At 38.8% G+C, this 15,516-nt stretch overlaps 2 protein-coding genes across 13 annotated transcripts in view; one reads left to right on the plus strand and one right to left on the minus strand.

Moving 5' to 3' along the window:
- rap1gapb (RAP1 GTPase activating protein b) overlaps nt 1-2,025 on the plus strand; it is a 107,602-nt gene extending 105,577 nt beyond the window's left edge. For all 11 annotated transcript variants that reach the window (XM_026167059.1, XM_026167061.1, XM_026167062.1 and 8 more), the window contains one exon: nt 30-2,025. The gene's annotated coding sequence lies outside the window, so the exon portion shown is untranslated. The remainder of the gene's footprint in view (nt 1-29) is intronic.
- Nucleotides 1,558-11,964, minus strand: padi2 (peptidyl arginine deiminase, type II). 2 transcript variants are annotated; one of them, XM_026167063.1, is made up of 16 exons: nt 11,754-11,964; nt 8,451-8,622; nt 7,980-8,049; nt 7,691-7,752; nt 7,391-7,508; nt 6,724-6,876; nt 6,370-6,560; nt 6,057-6,160; nt 5,689-5,800; nt 5,277-5,384; nt 4,961-5,112; nt 4,702-4,849; nt 4,466-4,559; nt 4,270-4,349; nt 3,014-3,151; nt 1,558-2,904 (listed from the first exon to the last, which is right to left on the minus strand). In XM_026167063.1, the coding sequence occupies exons 1-16, from the start codon at nt 11,918-11,920 to the stop codon at nt 2,671-2,673; spliced, it is 2,103 nt and encodes a 700-aa protein (XP_026022848.1). In that variant the 5' UTR covers nt 11,921-11,964; the 3' UTR covers nt 1,558-2,670. The 2 variants fall into 2 exon arrangements, with proteins under 2 accessions (XP_026022848.1, XP_026022849.1); XM_026167064.1 differs by lacking the exon at nt 11,754-11,964 and adding an exon at nt 10,814-11,059.
- Nucleotides 11,965-15,516: the final 3,552 nt, after the last annotated feature.

The following is a 15,516-nucleotide window of genomic DNA, read 5'->3' on the forward strand; positions in this document are numbered from 1 at the left end:
ATTTCTCCTTTTCTCCCCTTTTGTCTAAGCATTCCAATAAGGGGCATCTTTGTCTAAAAGAAGCAAGCCAAGGGCATGTCAACTCCATCAATGCAGAAAAGGAGCAGTTAGAAGCCAGATCAAGCAACTGACAGATCATACTTTTTTTTTTTTTTGTTTGACTTGGATCTGCTGCGTGACATGACAGACACCCAGACACCTACCTACCACCATTTCCATGCGAAAACCTCCGTTTTGTTCAGTACAAAGGAAAAGGACCTCTGCACTCATGCAGCATCTCTCAGCTGGCAATGCACAGTACATGTGCCCGCCTTCTCATTCTTCAGGCCAGTAAGCTCCGAAACCTAATTCTTACTGTAAAAACTTCAAATGGAGATTTAATCTTGTCACTGAAAGAGTGGTTAAAGAAATCCACACAGCCGGTGTTTGTTCAGCCTGTAAAGAGTTGAACTACAGAAGAAAGCTTTGTTTTTTAATGTCAAACTCACATCCCACTGTGATATTGGTTTGACTTTGATGTATCAGGTGTATGTGGCTGCATCTAAGGCCGCATTTTGTCTTTAAATGTTGATGTATTCTTTTCCGAGTATTCTTCAGTAGATATTTGTTGTGTTTTACAACTTCAGCAAGAGTATGTCATGTTTTAATCAAGGGTACTTTCATGATGCTGTTGCTGGTGGATGTAAAAACTATTATTCACCTTTCTCATTTTTAATTGATGGGTTACATATAAAAGACAAACTGTGCCACAGTGAAAAAGAGACCTATTTTAAGAGAAACGTTGACCCTATTGGTTTAGTTTAAGACAAAAGCAGAGCTACTGTAGTGCCCAAACCAGCGACACGCATCATCAAATTTGCAAACTTAAAGCAGTTCTTTGAACTTTTCAAAGATCTTTTTCACACCCCATTTGTTGATGTCTGTGTACAGGTGTGTATACAGCAGTAATGTGTATGGTGTAAATCTGCTTGTCAAAATCCTCTCCTCTGGAAACTGGTGCCATGCTTGACATAAAGGTGTTGTCCTTGTGATTTGTGTTTTACCGAAAAACCAGCCGACATCTCCAGATGCAGTGCACACTGCTAATAGAGAGCCAAATGTCAAAGTTTCCTACTTTGTATGTAAAGTGTAATATATGTATGTGACTTAAACACTACATTTTCAGAGATACTCCTGAACGTTGACCTTTTTGAAAAACCCGATTTGTTGCTGAAAGTAAATTACACTGTGACTCGTCTTGAAGTTGCCTTTATGACTGTCATGTGAGCTGCTTTAAAGAAGGGTTATTTTTAAAGGCACTGTGCTGCTGCCTGATTGCTTGAATGTAAAATGAGGCAGAGATGGATTCATTTGTACATATTTGCTCACAATAGTTGTACTGTGTTGATTCCTGACGACAGTAAACATGAGCAGAGAGGCTTTTTTTTTTTAAGTTGTGAAGGAAAAAGCTCATATAGGGATGATTTATTTCAGTGACGTGACTGAAGCAGACCTTTGTCTTTTGTGAATTAACGACAGCATTTATAGTTAAAGAGACAAAAAGTTTAAAACACTGGACCAAATGTACTGTTTAATGTACTCATCAAGTTGTTTATAGCATAAATCACTCTCAATACAACACATGCACAGAAAAACATAGACAAATGTAACAGTAACACATGTCAGTTACAGCCTTTCAGAATCGTTTAAGGAAGATGTATTCAAATCATTTTTCCTCCTGAATCCTTGAGTAGATAAAGCCTGCCCTCGTGTGGCTCTGAGTTATTATAGCACATCACTATGTGGTACCATCATCTATCTGTGCTTGCACTGTATGCTAACCACAACACTGGAAACCAGTCTTCTCTGTGCTTGATTCAAATGATTGTATTGATTCTTGTCAGCTTGCTTAAGCCCTTGTTTAAAAGAAACGTTTGTACATATAGCTTTTTTTGTAAAATAAGCTAACTAAAAAGTTTAAAGATGAAAATGCATAAAGTGAATAAAGTTTCATTTCTGCAATAAAAAAAAAAATCATGTTTGCCATTTAAGTATTTCTGTGTGAGAATGAAGCACATTCAATATAAAATGATTGATAAGAAACTGAAAGGCATTCCTCATTCATGAAGGCAGAGATGATTCTCTGTAAGGCTTTAAGGAAGCTGTTTTCCAAGTTATCTAATACACCAACCTAACCACCACCATCTGCTCCTTTTAAAGTTAAATCCCCCAAATTTTTATGAAATCCATTCCCAGACTGGATACCAAATACATGTTTTAACATTCTGTAAGTACATCTTTGTATATATGTAGATTTGTTAGTATCATCGTTTAGTTAGTCCACCATTGCATCACTGTTAACTGATTCTATTTCGAGCCACATGAAACATAGCATGCATGCCTTACTTACCCTGTTTACAGTGTGTCAGAGCTACATTAAGATACTGTTAATGCAATGTAGTCTGTTCCCACAGCTGTTTTCATCGTTCTCTGCATGACATTAGAAAACAGTTGCATTTATCACCAACCACCTTTCTAATTTCTTATTTTGTAAAGCAACATTTGCTGATCTTTAGTATTCATTACAAAATGATGACAATGAAGTGTTTGCTATGGCAATACAATGATTTTCATGATGGGCGTCACCAAATCAACCAGGGCTGAACTCGTTCTATGCCATATCTATATTATTTACATCTCCAGGTTCCACCACTTGAACTCAAAGGGCTCCCTGCGGACATTGGACCCACAGTGGACCTCTCCCAACAGCTGGTGGTAGGATGAATAGTCGTCAATGAACGTGCAGTTGAGGCCCAGGCCTTGCATTAGAGAGCACATCTCAGCCTCGAGTGCACATCGTCCATTCACTTTGGGGCCAAAGGGCTTTGGGATACCAAGGTTTTTCCCCAAAACAATCATGTTCACCTGGAAACAAATATAGCAAATAGTTCTTCTGTCAGCCCAAAGATTTATTTACATCTTTTTTCAACTAGCAGGAGCTTTGATGCCTAATAAAATATAATGTACAATTTACCATGTCGGGGTAGTAAGCTACTGCTCTATACTCCTTTTCATCCTCCACTAGTTTGAAGAGGATTGGCAGATCAATGATGTCTTCATCGTCTAGGCCTAGTTCCCTCTTCAACACATCCCGGTTCCAGTCGATGCAGCTCTGGAAATAAAATAATGATAATATATGCCTCTAAAATGATTCTCATTTTGCTTGTTAAATTACTGTGCTCAAAATATAAAACATTTTTCCATAGTGGTTCATATGGTAGTTTTGGTTTACGTACCACCAAAATCTACCCAAATACAAATGTACCCAATAGTATGTGAATATCAGCCCTAATATGCAGGTTAAGATCATTTAGCCACATTAACTGCAAAAATTTCTCTAAAAGAAAAATCATGCATACATCCATGCATGTGTCTTTGACGTAGCACTTGTCGCTAAACACGGGGTCACACTGCACAGCTCAGTGACTTTAGGGTGGCTTGGTCATAGGAGGCTATTTTTACACTAAGTCAGTTTGACAAATCTCTGGCCAGTGTTGTGTCGGAGTGCAAATATCTATGAGAAGGAACAGCATGTGTAGAAGTATGCTACATAGGTTCATAGGCTGTAGAGTACTGATGCACACAGTAAAAATTAAACTTAGGAATTAAAGGACAAACGGCTTCTGAGAAAAACACAAAAACTTTTTGTTTGGACCTTTAAAAGTTGTAATGACAAAGGGGCTCAGAATAACTTGAGCAATGCCAAATGCATGCTAGGGTGGGGTAGAGTACAATGCAATTGGACTCTAAAGCAGCTGAAATATCTTAAATGATGAATCCTCCTTTACTAATGCTGCCTGAAACCAACAGTAAAGCTTGTTGGAAAGATAATAATGTTGTGGGGCTGGTGGCCATGAATTAGTGCTGATAAAAAAAATTCCTAATGTACAGCATCCTGGCATTCCCCATTCCAATACCTTTGGCAAGAATTGAAATGCTGACTGCGTGCCAGCCGCTCTCACTCAAAAACAGTTGTGCTTTCACTAATGCCATTGTGGGTGAATGGGAGCAAATCCTGCAACGAGGTTCTAAAATCCAGTGAAAAGCCTTCCTAGAGAGTAGAGGCTGTCATAGCACCATATTAATGCTCGTTGCCAGAATGTGACATTCAGCAGTTAGATGTGTTATCTTTGTTTACATACTTGTGTCTTCGTGCCTGAACTAGCATACCATATTCTTTTCTGGTCTTCTTTCTTTTCATCTTCTTTCCATTTCTATAATCTCACTCACCTGTACATAGTTATTTTCAGCTTGGAGTTTTTCATCCTTAAGGATTTCATCCAGTGTTATTTGTTCTGCATTTGTCAACCCTGTTTGGGAACATCATTCAGAGTGAGTGATAAGGCTTGGTGCCATGATGAATTTGTGCATTGCTAAGATGCCCTTGCATATATTCTACAGACGTTGCAGATAAACACTGGCCTACCATCAAACAACGTGGCTTGTCCGTGTCCACTGCTCTGTAGGCCTCTGAATAGTTTGTAACCTGCGTCTGGGCTGGACAACAGCAGTCGGAAGCCCTGTGAACAGACAAACAAGAGACAAAGATAACAGTGAAGCTCTCATATCCTAAAACCTTATATAATTCCACAATATACAAAGCAGCAAGTCACTATCAAGCAGATGCAGCACCAGATTCACTTCAGTAGAAAATTTAGTTACCTTTCTGTCAGGTGCAGGAACGAAAGTCATGAATTCATCCACGTGGCCAACAAGGAGCCAGTCAGAGAACAAGGCAATGGGCTCCTGAACCTTCTGAGCCCACAAAAAGTCTTGAACTACTTTGGTCATATTTCGTCCTTTAGTTGCCCTATAAGAAATAAAAAGGTTTCACTTTGCAAAAGTCATCTGTAACATTTCTGCTCTTGGTACATTTGCTTACAAGTCAAGAATTGATCTTTGAATTTTTTTAGAAACTCACGTAGGGAAGGCAACCCCAATGATGATTCTACCCAGGGGGTATTTTTTTCCATTTACTGTGACAGGAGGACTGACCTCCAGATTGCCAAACGAATCTAAACTGCTCACATGTTCATCTAGGGCCACCCTTGTCACATAGCCAAAGTCGGGACCCTAGACAAAGTAAATAATTGTTTGTGTTTTTTTATAAATCAGCGTAAGTAATGTAATTTTCTGCTTTGAGCCTATAATTTGATTAACAAAACCAATGTGAATAATATACAATCAAAGCTTTAATGACATCAACAGTAAAAACTTATTATAAGCTTTTCTCCTACAAGCAGCTCATCATATGGAAAGTTTGCTAGCTCGCCATCTCTCGGGGAATCCAGAACAACAGGAAAACGATGATGAGGTGAATCGATGTAACCAAATTCCAGTTCATCCTGAAAAATAGAAAATGTGTGTTATATTTATGCTGTCCTCTTGGCTTAGTTGATTAGAGAATTTTTTTTCTTCGTGTGAATGAATAGATATGTACGTGTTTGCAAATGTTTGTGGTTTTCCGTTTTGCAGTGTGGTTGTTGTGAAACCAGTTGCTATTGTGTAATCTTTCAAAGAAACACTTTTCGTGGTTTTCGTGTTAATGTTCGTCTTATTTACTGTTCCTGTTTACTTGGAGTTATAAAACCACAATGTTACCATCATTAAAACTCATAACCCTTCCTTGTTTAAAAAAAAATGGCTTACCTGCATCCAGCGGTCACCTCTGTTTACATATTCATGACAAATGTTCAGCTTGTACCCACTCTTCGCAACAAGGTTCCTCATTCCTTTCAGGAACTGGTAGTTATCAGATGTGCTAACAAAGAAACAGTCAAGCAGTTTTTAGATTGTGCCACAACATAAGTAACATATTTGAATTTATTTTAGTGAGAGCTTTAAAAACAATTTAAAAATTAAATTGTAAAACAACAAATGTCTGTGAAAGCAGTATTTACAGTATTTACACAGACAAACAGGTTTGGCTTTCTTGGAAAGAAGGCAAGCTAAGGGGAATGTGTGACAGCAACAACAGCTGTCACCATCATGCTCATTATTCATGAGTCTACACTAACCTGCAGACAAACACCTCTACAGGTCGAAGCGTGTTGGGTGTCATGATCCATGGTGCGACTTTAAACACAACTTTGTCAGTAAAAATCGGCGTCTCAGGGAGACCCTGTTGAAACATGCGAGAGGCTGTTGAGTACTGCCGGTTATACTCCATTCTATGTTTGTAATGCAACATTAAAAAATGGATTCAAAAACTTCATGTTAACTGGAGTCACAAAATGTATCCGCTACAGTTATGCTGTAGTTAAGGGTGTAAAGAAAGAAGGTGATTAAATAAAGCAGTGTTACACTGTAACGCTATACTCTGGAACTTACATCAGAGATTGGTTCTAATAGACTGAGGTTGATGGTGACGAGTCCATTGAAGTCTTTGTCAGGAAACCTCAGGCCCTCCACATAAAAGTTCATCTCTGCCACGCCTCCAAGGTAAGGCACTTCCTTGGACAGCACATCACTGCTCAGCACCAGTGGATAGTCTTTCACAAAGAGATTGTAAAGTTTCTGCGCTGAAGTAAGAATGACAGAAAACAGGTTAAATACTTAGGCGGTTAACTTAGAAACAAAAAGAAAAAAAAAGAATGTGTTCAAAACATGCTTTTACAGATCAGGTGACATGCACATCAGATCAAATGTTCCGGGGCTTTTCTTTATACCCACTTCTTTACTCACATAGGCCACTATTTGACACTTCAGTGGATCGGTTTCTGAAGACTCGAACACTCTCTGCATCTCCCTGAGAGATGTGCATGGTTAGTTTGTAGCCCTCTGGGAGTTTACCCGGGCCTTTGGTCCGCAGCACCATGACAGACATGTCCTTTAGATCTGTACATCCATAAAAATTATTAATGCCGTTGGCACCATAGAATTTTTTCCCATCTCAGGTGTTGTGCCTGGTATCTGCTGTAGTCACTGACTTACAATAGGGGCTTTGATCCCGTGCTATAGTGCAATTTGGTACCTTCCATACCTGTACTAGTTACTCCTTCAGTGCTGAAGAGACTTTTTTTAACTGCTCCACATGCTGCAGACGTCAGTCAGCATGTGGTAGTGTTTCTGGTAACTGTAAACCTTTACACATAACGCCTGACCAGCATATACTATCAAATTTCAGCTCTACTGGATTTTATCTTTACCCTTGTGAGTCTTTGTCTCTCACAAGGTTTCTTTATCAGACTGATTTACCATATCACCATTTGAATCTGCTTAGTACAGACAATAAGAACGGCTTTTCTAATGCTAGGGAAAGTTTAAAAAAAACTTGTGGGTGGTACAGAAAACAAATGAAAAAATAGAGTATTTATTGGTGAAAACTGAAACTGCACTGAAAGTGGTTTACCAGACACTTTATAAATGCTTTTGTCCTCGCTGTCTGGTGTCTTCTTGTAGGTCTTTTCTGAGTCACAGTTGACCAAAAGGATGGCCCCATGCCCATTAGGACCCCATTTCCAAGAACCCTAAAATATTTTCAAAAAAATGAAAATGTGAATTTTGTGACTTAAAGACTTCAGCAAAATCTTCTGAAAATAATTGCAAGCTGAATAAGCATGTTTGCATCTTGTCTTTACTGACATACAATGGAAATGTGATATTGTGTTGAAGTAGTTCTGTCATGTAAAGCTGAAACATTTTAGATCACCTTTTTAGGGTTGTTTTTCTCCACGATGCCATCTCTATCAGCATCGACATCCAGTGAGAGCTCTGCATAACAGAAAGCTTGTTGATCACACACACTGCTTTTCCAGATACAGGCTCAGATCGCAGTACAGCTATTGTTTTGTTTTTTCATATCACAATCATCATGATATGAAACTCTGGTGAATCGTACATCATGTTTGGATTGTAATGAGCAATAAAATGTACTATTTTACAGACAAAACAACAAGTTCTTAGTAAAATGCATGTTGCGTCATTATAATTTAACTTACCAACAGCTGTCAGATGCACAACTGCTCTCCCTAAGACCTCTTTATTCGCCCCATAGTACTGGACTGACAGCTTTTAAAATAAAAGACATAAGCTGATGATGTGCAGAAATTTAACAGGTATTGATTTTATATTGTTTGATTGTGAGTTGTCCATTGTAAAGCAAATAGGAGTGAGCCCTGGTAATTTCAACAGCTACAATTCAATCATTAACTAAAGTACAAATCCTGACAGGAGTTCGGTTTGACAGTATTTTTACCCACAGGTGCAGGAAAACTGAGCAAAAAAATGACTTAATCTGACTAACAGTAAATCTTTTTTGACAGTTAACATGAACTTGAATCATAGAGGAAATGCTGAAATCAAGAAATATGACATACTGACTTGTGACATCAGCAATGTCATGCAATTACACAGTTTCCTTTGGGATTAATAGAGTATTCTGATTCAGATTCAATTTTGTGCTACTATACCTTGCTATCATTTTCATGTTGACTGGCATGGTCCCTGCTGATGAGCAGGACTGAGTTTTCAGTGAGAGGGATGGGAGAGAGGTGGGATGTGTCCCGAGGAGTGGGGCTGATGCTGTACTGAACATTGGCAGTGCCTTTCACGGAGAAGAACTTGGAGGTGGGAGGGGCACTCCTGAGAACCAGAAAAAAAGCACAATTTGATGACAGGTGTTTTATACAACACAAACATATTGTATTAAACATGAGGTCCACTTCAAAAAGCGCATATTTTTCTCCATGTACATATGAGGAAGTGCTCTGACGTACACAGACAAGCCACAAGCTTTAGTCACAGTGATATCGGTCTGCTTAGAAACTGACCTGATAAACTGAACAAGTCATATTCTTGTCATTTCTGTAGCTGTTCGTGCTTTTTACACTAATTTTTCTTGAGGCACTAGGAACATGATAATCTTGTATCATACTAGGTTGCAGAGGGGTTTTTTTTAACCCATGTGTCATCTGTTTGTTTAGCAATAGGCGCCATTGAAACAACTGAAAGAGTTGGTCTGGCAAAGCTGAGACCACAACGTAGACAACTTGACGTGGCACAAATGCTGATGTCTTTACAGCAAAAACTTCTTGAAGGTGACATTTACTGAATGGTTTAATAATGCTCTATAACACGATGATGGTTGTAGTAGACATAATTTATTGACTTTGCACTACATAAACTGGCAGCTAGAATATGTCAGAATTCTATTGTTTAACCTGAAGGATGATATTTGTGTGCAGTTCCTGGTGGTGGCAAATCTAATAGTCTTTTGTTTGTGGAAAGAATTAACAGTGTTTCATTGTTGCTGTTAACAGGAGAGACTTTGTTTTCCAAAGAAATGTATGGTGTACATTCTGCCAAATGCCAGCCTACATAACAGAGAGACAAGGGATTACTGACTCGGCAGAGTGGGAGACTGGAATATGGACGGGACCACCTGGGCCTCAAAGGGGTTTTAGAATATCCAAAAACACTTTCTATCGAGAATTATTTTGATTTTAACACTAACTTCTTTTCATTCTATCAGTCCCTATGTAGAGAACACTGACAGAGATACTGGAGACTGATTCCAACGTGCGATTTAAATGTTAATCACCAAGACAGCTCTTGTTTTGTGTACAAATGAATAATGAACTTCAGATGAGTTTTCTAATTCCTGAAATAATGTTTTTGACCAATCATGGCTAACCAACAGTACTACTCTTTTAATGGAGAAGAGAAAGTCTTTTGGCTGTTTGATCACAACCATCACAACCACACTGCCAATAAAAGGTAATGAATAATAACACATGCATTTGATTTATATTATCAATATTGTTTGTAAAAAGGATCTGGGTGGACCACACCTGGATGTGGAAAACAGCTTGCTCTCTGGCCACCCAGCTTTAAAATAAAATCATGACCTCTTTTGGCCAGCAGTCCCTGACTTAATGATGTTAGTAAAATAGGACTAATAATTTAAAGTATAACATACATTATATGGACCACACAGTATTGTGCCGAGCCTCTTAAACTTTGAATGCAGGCATTTTAGTCCCATTGCCACAGGTGTATAAAATCAAGGATCTAGCAATGCAATCCGCCTTTACCAACATTTGTTAAATAATGGGTCGTAGAAGAGCACTGGTACTATAATAGCATGTAAATTCTCTGTAAAATCTCTTCCCTTTTAGATAATCCAGGAGCAGCTGCACCGTTGCAAATTGGACGGTTCAGTTACTACAGAAACTTGGCCACGACGCTACCAAACAGGGCCGCAGGGTGCCAAGACCTATATTACCTGGAAGTCTTCAACGCTCTGCTGGCTCAGTAACTACTTCCAAACCTCCTCTGGTATTAACATCAGTACAAAAACTATGTGCCGGGAGCTTAATGGGGGCACATGCCCGAGCAGCTTCTGCAGGTGTAATGTTTAAGTGTCCCAATACTTAGGAACACTTCTGCCCCAACATAGTGTATAGTGCTACTATTCAAAAACACAACCGATAGTATGCCAAAGGTATCATACAATTGAATCAACATTTCACTAAATATTTTAGCAAATAATTAACTTCTCAAACATAGAATACTGCACGGATGTTCTGTTAAATAAAAAATAAAAATAAAACAACGCCAAAGCAACGCTTGTGAAGCGTGCGTATTTTTAATGACAGTGAAAATACAATCTGCACACAGGATACATATGGACAATCGGCTACGATATTTGATAGAACATTAATATTACCACAAAGCAACGCGTTTGCTTATCAACCCCTAAGCAAGACATTTCACATAACTCAGGTGAGCTTTTTGGCGAAGAATGTATTATAGCGGTTTGAGCAAGACCTACCTGTTCAGGTTGACGTTTAGCTCCGAGCCAACTACGTATAGTACCGTCGTAGTTTTGCCGTAATCTATTCTGAGCGTGCGGGGATGGATCATGACTGTCGTCTTCTCGCACTGTTAGACAGAGACTGACCACAAACGTCCAGCGATTGCTGCGACAGTACAGAGAAGTGAAAGCGCAAACTTCTAAACTGTTTCAGACCAGCGCGACAACTCATCATAAAAGCTGCAGGTACGTTGCTAGGCTTAGGCTTTGTGCGGTGATTGGTCAGTCAAATTCCACTCCGCCCCCTCCAGTGGCCACTTATCCTATGGCAGTTCTTTATTCTTATCTATTGATCTTTCTATTTACCGAGATCTTCTGGAGGAAAGTGGGCTGGCTCTGTGCACATTTCAACTATTAATAATTGAATAGACTGATTTTATATAGTTAACTACTTTTCCTGAGAATTCAAAGCGCTTTATACAGCTTGCCCCATTCACCCATTCATTAAAAGCACTTTTATCCATGCTTTTTCTACATAAGAGGTTTCTCTACATTCACACGCATTCACACTCCGACGGATACATCGGACCAATTTGGGATTAATATCTTGCACATGATATTTAGCATGCACACTGGAGAAGCCAAGGATCGACCCACCAACTTTCCGATTAGTAGTAGATGACCTCATAAGCTATAGCCAACCCAGTACGAACAGATGACTTGTATTTTTTTTTCTGTATTTACTTTAGGTTTTTACAGACACATTGTGACAACTGACACCAACCAGCGCACCCACCCACTGCACCATAGAGCCGCACCTTCGAGATCTCTCAGCAGTATGCACTGAACAGTCACTTGAAAGTTTTCTACGTGATGTTCTCGCCACTGTTACCAACATTATAACGTGCATATAGAGCTGAGTATGTGTGTTTAGAGTCATGTTAGTGTTTCACCTTACCTGTTCACCTTTGCTGTCAAAGAGGTTCCAACAACGTAGAGAAGTTGCTGCGTTTTTTGTGTGTCTAGACGACATGTAAGTTGACTACCCGTGGTAACTTTTCTTTTCTTATTTAAGAAAGTAGGTATATGTGGAGGGACATTGGTTTGGTAAACGTCTTGAAACATGGTTGACGGCTGTTTGCCTCCTGTGAAGAGTAGTAGGTGTGTGCAGATGTACTCATATCTGAAAAGCCTAAGTAGCTTATGTAATTTGCAGTAGGAGGGACAAGCTTACAAGCCTTCCCATCTTTAAAATAATTTGCCAAAACCTGTTAATTAAAATCTTCAGAGGAGTTGTGCAACTTATGATTGGTTGAGGCCAATGGAAGTTTTTGTTCCGCACCACAGACATTGCTGTATATTGCAAAGGCATGGCCAACCTGCTAGGGCATGTCATAGGTTCAAGGACTGTATTGTACTGTGTGTCTGTATGTACAATCATTTTGTTGGTGTTTGTGGGAATAAATAAGTAGCCCTTGAAAACTAGGTTGCAGAATAAGGGCCAGGTTCTGTTTGCTGTCACCATCTGGGTGTTTGGAGGTTAATGGTTAATCTGCGTTTAACACTGGATACTGTGTTTCCTCTTAAAAGGAAAGTAAAAAAATCAGAAAGCTTTGACTCTCTGATATAAATCGCAAACACACACCTTAAAGCAGATAACCTGTAAGCTGGAGAGGAAATTGTGATGCACTAAAGATTTTCATTCGGTTTATAAAAGCAGTTTTCTGTTCTATAAAAAAAAGTGCAGATTTCTACAAGGGTGTTCAAAAAAGTCTCACCATTAGTTAACGCAGTCACTTCAAACATGATAAGTTTATCTCTATTAATGGGGTACACAAAAGCTGTAATTACACAACAACATGAAAAGCTTTTACTTGATCCAGTTGTCTTAGCTAATTATAACCCAATCTCCAACCTTCTTGTTATGTTAAAAAAAAAATCTTGAAATCAATGTTATCAATGAGCAAACTGATCATTTACAGTGGAATGGTTTATTTGAAGAGTTTCAGTCAGGATTTACAGTCAATTTCTATCATAGAACATAAACTGTCATGTAACTGAAACAGAATAGGAACAGATCCCGCTGCAGAGCTACCTGTAGGACATTTTACTGTACTATTCATCAGGATAACGTTTCTATCATAGAATAGAAACAGCACTAGTTAAGATTATAAATGACCTGCTTATGGCCACTGGCAGTGGACCTAGCTCTGTGCTTGTCCCATTAGACCTCATTCTATACTGCTCATCATAACATTTTAATACAGAGATTGAAAACATTCTTAGTATTAAAGTCAATGTACTCCAATGGTTTGAATGGTATCTACCTGAAAAGTTCCAGTTTGTGCATGTAAAGTAAAGTTAGTCATGGAGTTCCACTGGCTTCAATGCTGGGGCCAATAATTTTTACATTATGCATGCTTCCCATATTAATATAAACTACTGCACTCTTTTTTATTACAGATGATGCCCTGATATCCAGGTATATCTGTCTATGAAGCCATAAATCAATTAGCTAAACTAGTGTCATGTCTTAAAGATGTAAAGGCCTGGATGTAATTTTCATCTGCTAAACTCAGACAGAACTGAGGCTATCATGGTTGGCCCTAAAAATATGATGTCTAACAGGATAATCTGGATAGCAGTATCTTGGCCTCCAGTAAGACTGTGGGGAATCTTGAAGTCATTTTTGATAAGGATATGTTAATGTGCACATTAAACAGACATTAAGGACAGCCTTCTTTAATCTGTGCAGTATCTCTGAAACATCCTGTCTTAAAGTGAGACTGAAAACCTAATAAATGCATTCATTACTTCTAGGCCAGAGTTTTGTAAACCATTATTATTAGTTGTCCCCAAGGTTCCCTGAATAGCCTCTAGGTAACTAAAAATGTTGCAGCTAGAATGCAAACAAGAATGAGTAAGAGAGATCATAATTTTCCCATATTAAATTTAAAATCCCTCTCCTCACATTCAGTATTAGCATCATATTGTCCTAACAGAGCACTTCAATCTCAGACTGCAGGCTTGTGTTCCTTAAAATACATAAAAGTAGACTTGGAGGCAGACCCTTTAGCTATCAGACCTCTCTCATATGGAACCATCTCCCAGTTTAGATTTGGGGGATAAAGATAGATATCCTCTCTATTTTTAAGATTAGACTCAAAACTTTCAATTTGATAAAGATTATGGTTAAGACTAGATCGGGTAACCCTAAACCATCCCTTAGTTATACTGCTAGAGGCTTAAACTCTTTTGGGAATTCATGTGATACACTACGATACACTTATTTTCAGCTTTCACCTTCTACTCACCTCTTTTCTCTCTCTACATGTTTATATGCCACTTCAGTATGTCAGTAAATGTGCTTGCTCATTGGGGATCATCTGATTGTTGGGGTTGGTTTTCTCCATTCTGAGGAGACTGCTATTGTGGTTTGGTGGTATATAAATAAACTTGAACTGAACTTAATTGAATCAAACTGAACTGAGCCACATCAACTGCAAACAGATCTATGAATATCATGCATACATCCATGCATGTTCCTTTGAAAAACCACTGGTGACAAAACATGGGGTCACACTGCACAGCTCAATGACTTTAGGGTGGCTTAGTCACAGGATGCCATCTTTACACTAAGTTAGTTTGACAAATGTCTGCCCAGTGTGGTCATAGCAAAGTGTAAATATCTAGGAGCAAAAACAGCTTGTGAAGCAGTATGCTACAGAAGTCCCTACACTGTAGAGTACTCATGCACACAGGAAAAATGTTTGGAAGTTAGAGACTGCTTCTGAAAACATGTAATGGCATGTGTACACAAGACATCAAGGCAAGACATCAGCAGTGCCAAATGTCAGCTGGGGTGGGGTAAAGTGCTATTCAATTGGAGTTTCAGGTTATGGTTTCCTGGTCCTGCAGGTTAGATTAAACCTTTTCTCTTCTTTTTAAAATTGTATAGTTACATGTTCGAAGCAAATCAATCATTTTTCTTCTTTCAGCTGCTCTCTTTAGCGGTTGTCACAGTGGATAATCTACCTCTATCTCACTGCAACTTTAGGATCTTCCTCTATTACACCGTTTCCTCCTTCACTACATTTGTGAATCTTTTCTATTATCTTCCTCTTTCCCTCCTGTCTGGGAGCTCCATATATATCCACTATCTCTCCTCTGCACATGTCCAAACCATTTTGACCTTGCTTCTCTAACTTTGTCTATAAATTGATCTGATATACTCATTTCTAATCCTGTCCCTCCTGGTCATTTCCAGTGAAAATCTTGGCATCTTTAGTTCTGCGACATCCAGCTATGCCTCACATTCACATCTTTTTGACAGTGCTATATTTTCCAACCTCTCTCTCTTTCATTCACATGTGTATTCTGTCTTGCTTTTACTGACTTCTATTCCTCTTCTCTCCTGAGCATTCCCCCACCTGCATCATACGGCTCTCTTCTGCCTGCTCCCTACTCTCACCACAGATCACAATGTCATATGCAAATATCATAGTCAAATTGTTTTCCACTGACTTCCCCCTTACCGATTTGCTGCATTCATCCATCCTCTTTCTCCCTCCCTTGCTCCCTGCTCTCTCTCTCTCTCTCTACATTAATTAGCTCAACAGAAAAAATTCTTATAAAATTTAAATTGAATGAGTTGAATTGGCAGCTATCTAAAGACTCTAAAGACTCTAAAATTGTATTGCTGGGCTGTTGTATTATTTTTT

This window comes from Astatotilapia calliptera, chromosome 5 (genome assembly GCF_900246225.1).
Source record: "Astatotilapia calliptera chromosome 5, fAstCal1.2, whole genome shotgun sequence".
Lineage (NCBI taxonomy): Eukaryota > Metazoa > Chordata > Actinopteri > Cichliformes > Cichlidae > Astatotilapia > Astatotilapia calliptera.

What these genes read in the sequence shown, in the direction of transcription:
- padi2 (XM_026167063.1), bottom strand. Translation starts at nt 11,920, where the DNA reads ATGTTTCAAGACGTTTACCAAACCAATGTCCCTCCACATATACCTACT. An exon ending in AGAAAAACAACCCTAAAAAG is followed by an intron (nt 7,509 to 7,690) that starts GTGATCTAAAAT and finishes AAAATATTTTAG; the next exon opens with GGTTCTTGGAAATGGGGTCC. An exon ending in TAGCTTACTACCCCGACATG is followed by an intron (nt 2,905 to 3,013) that starts GTAAATTGTACA and finishes ATTTGTTTCCAG; the next exon opens with GTGAACATGATTGTTTTGGG.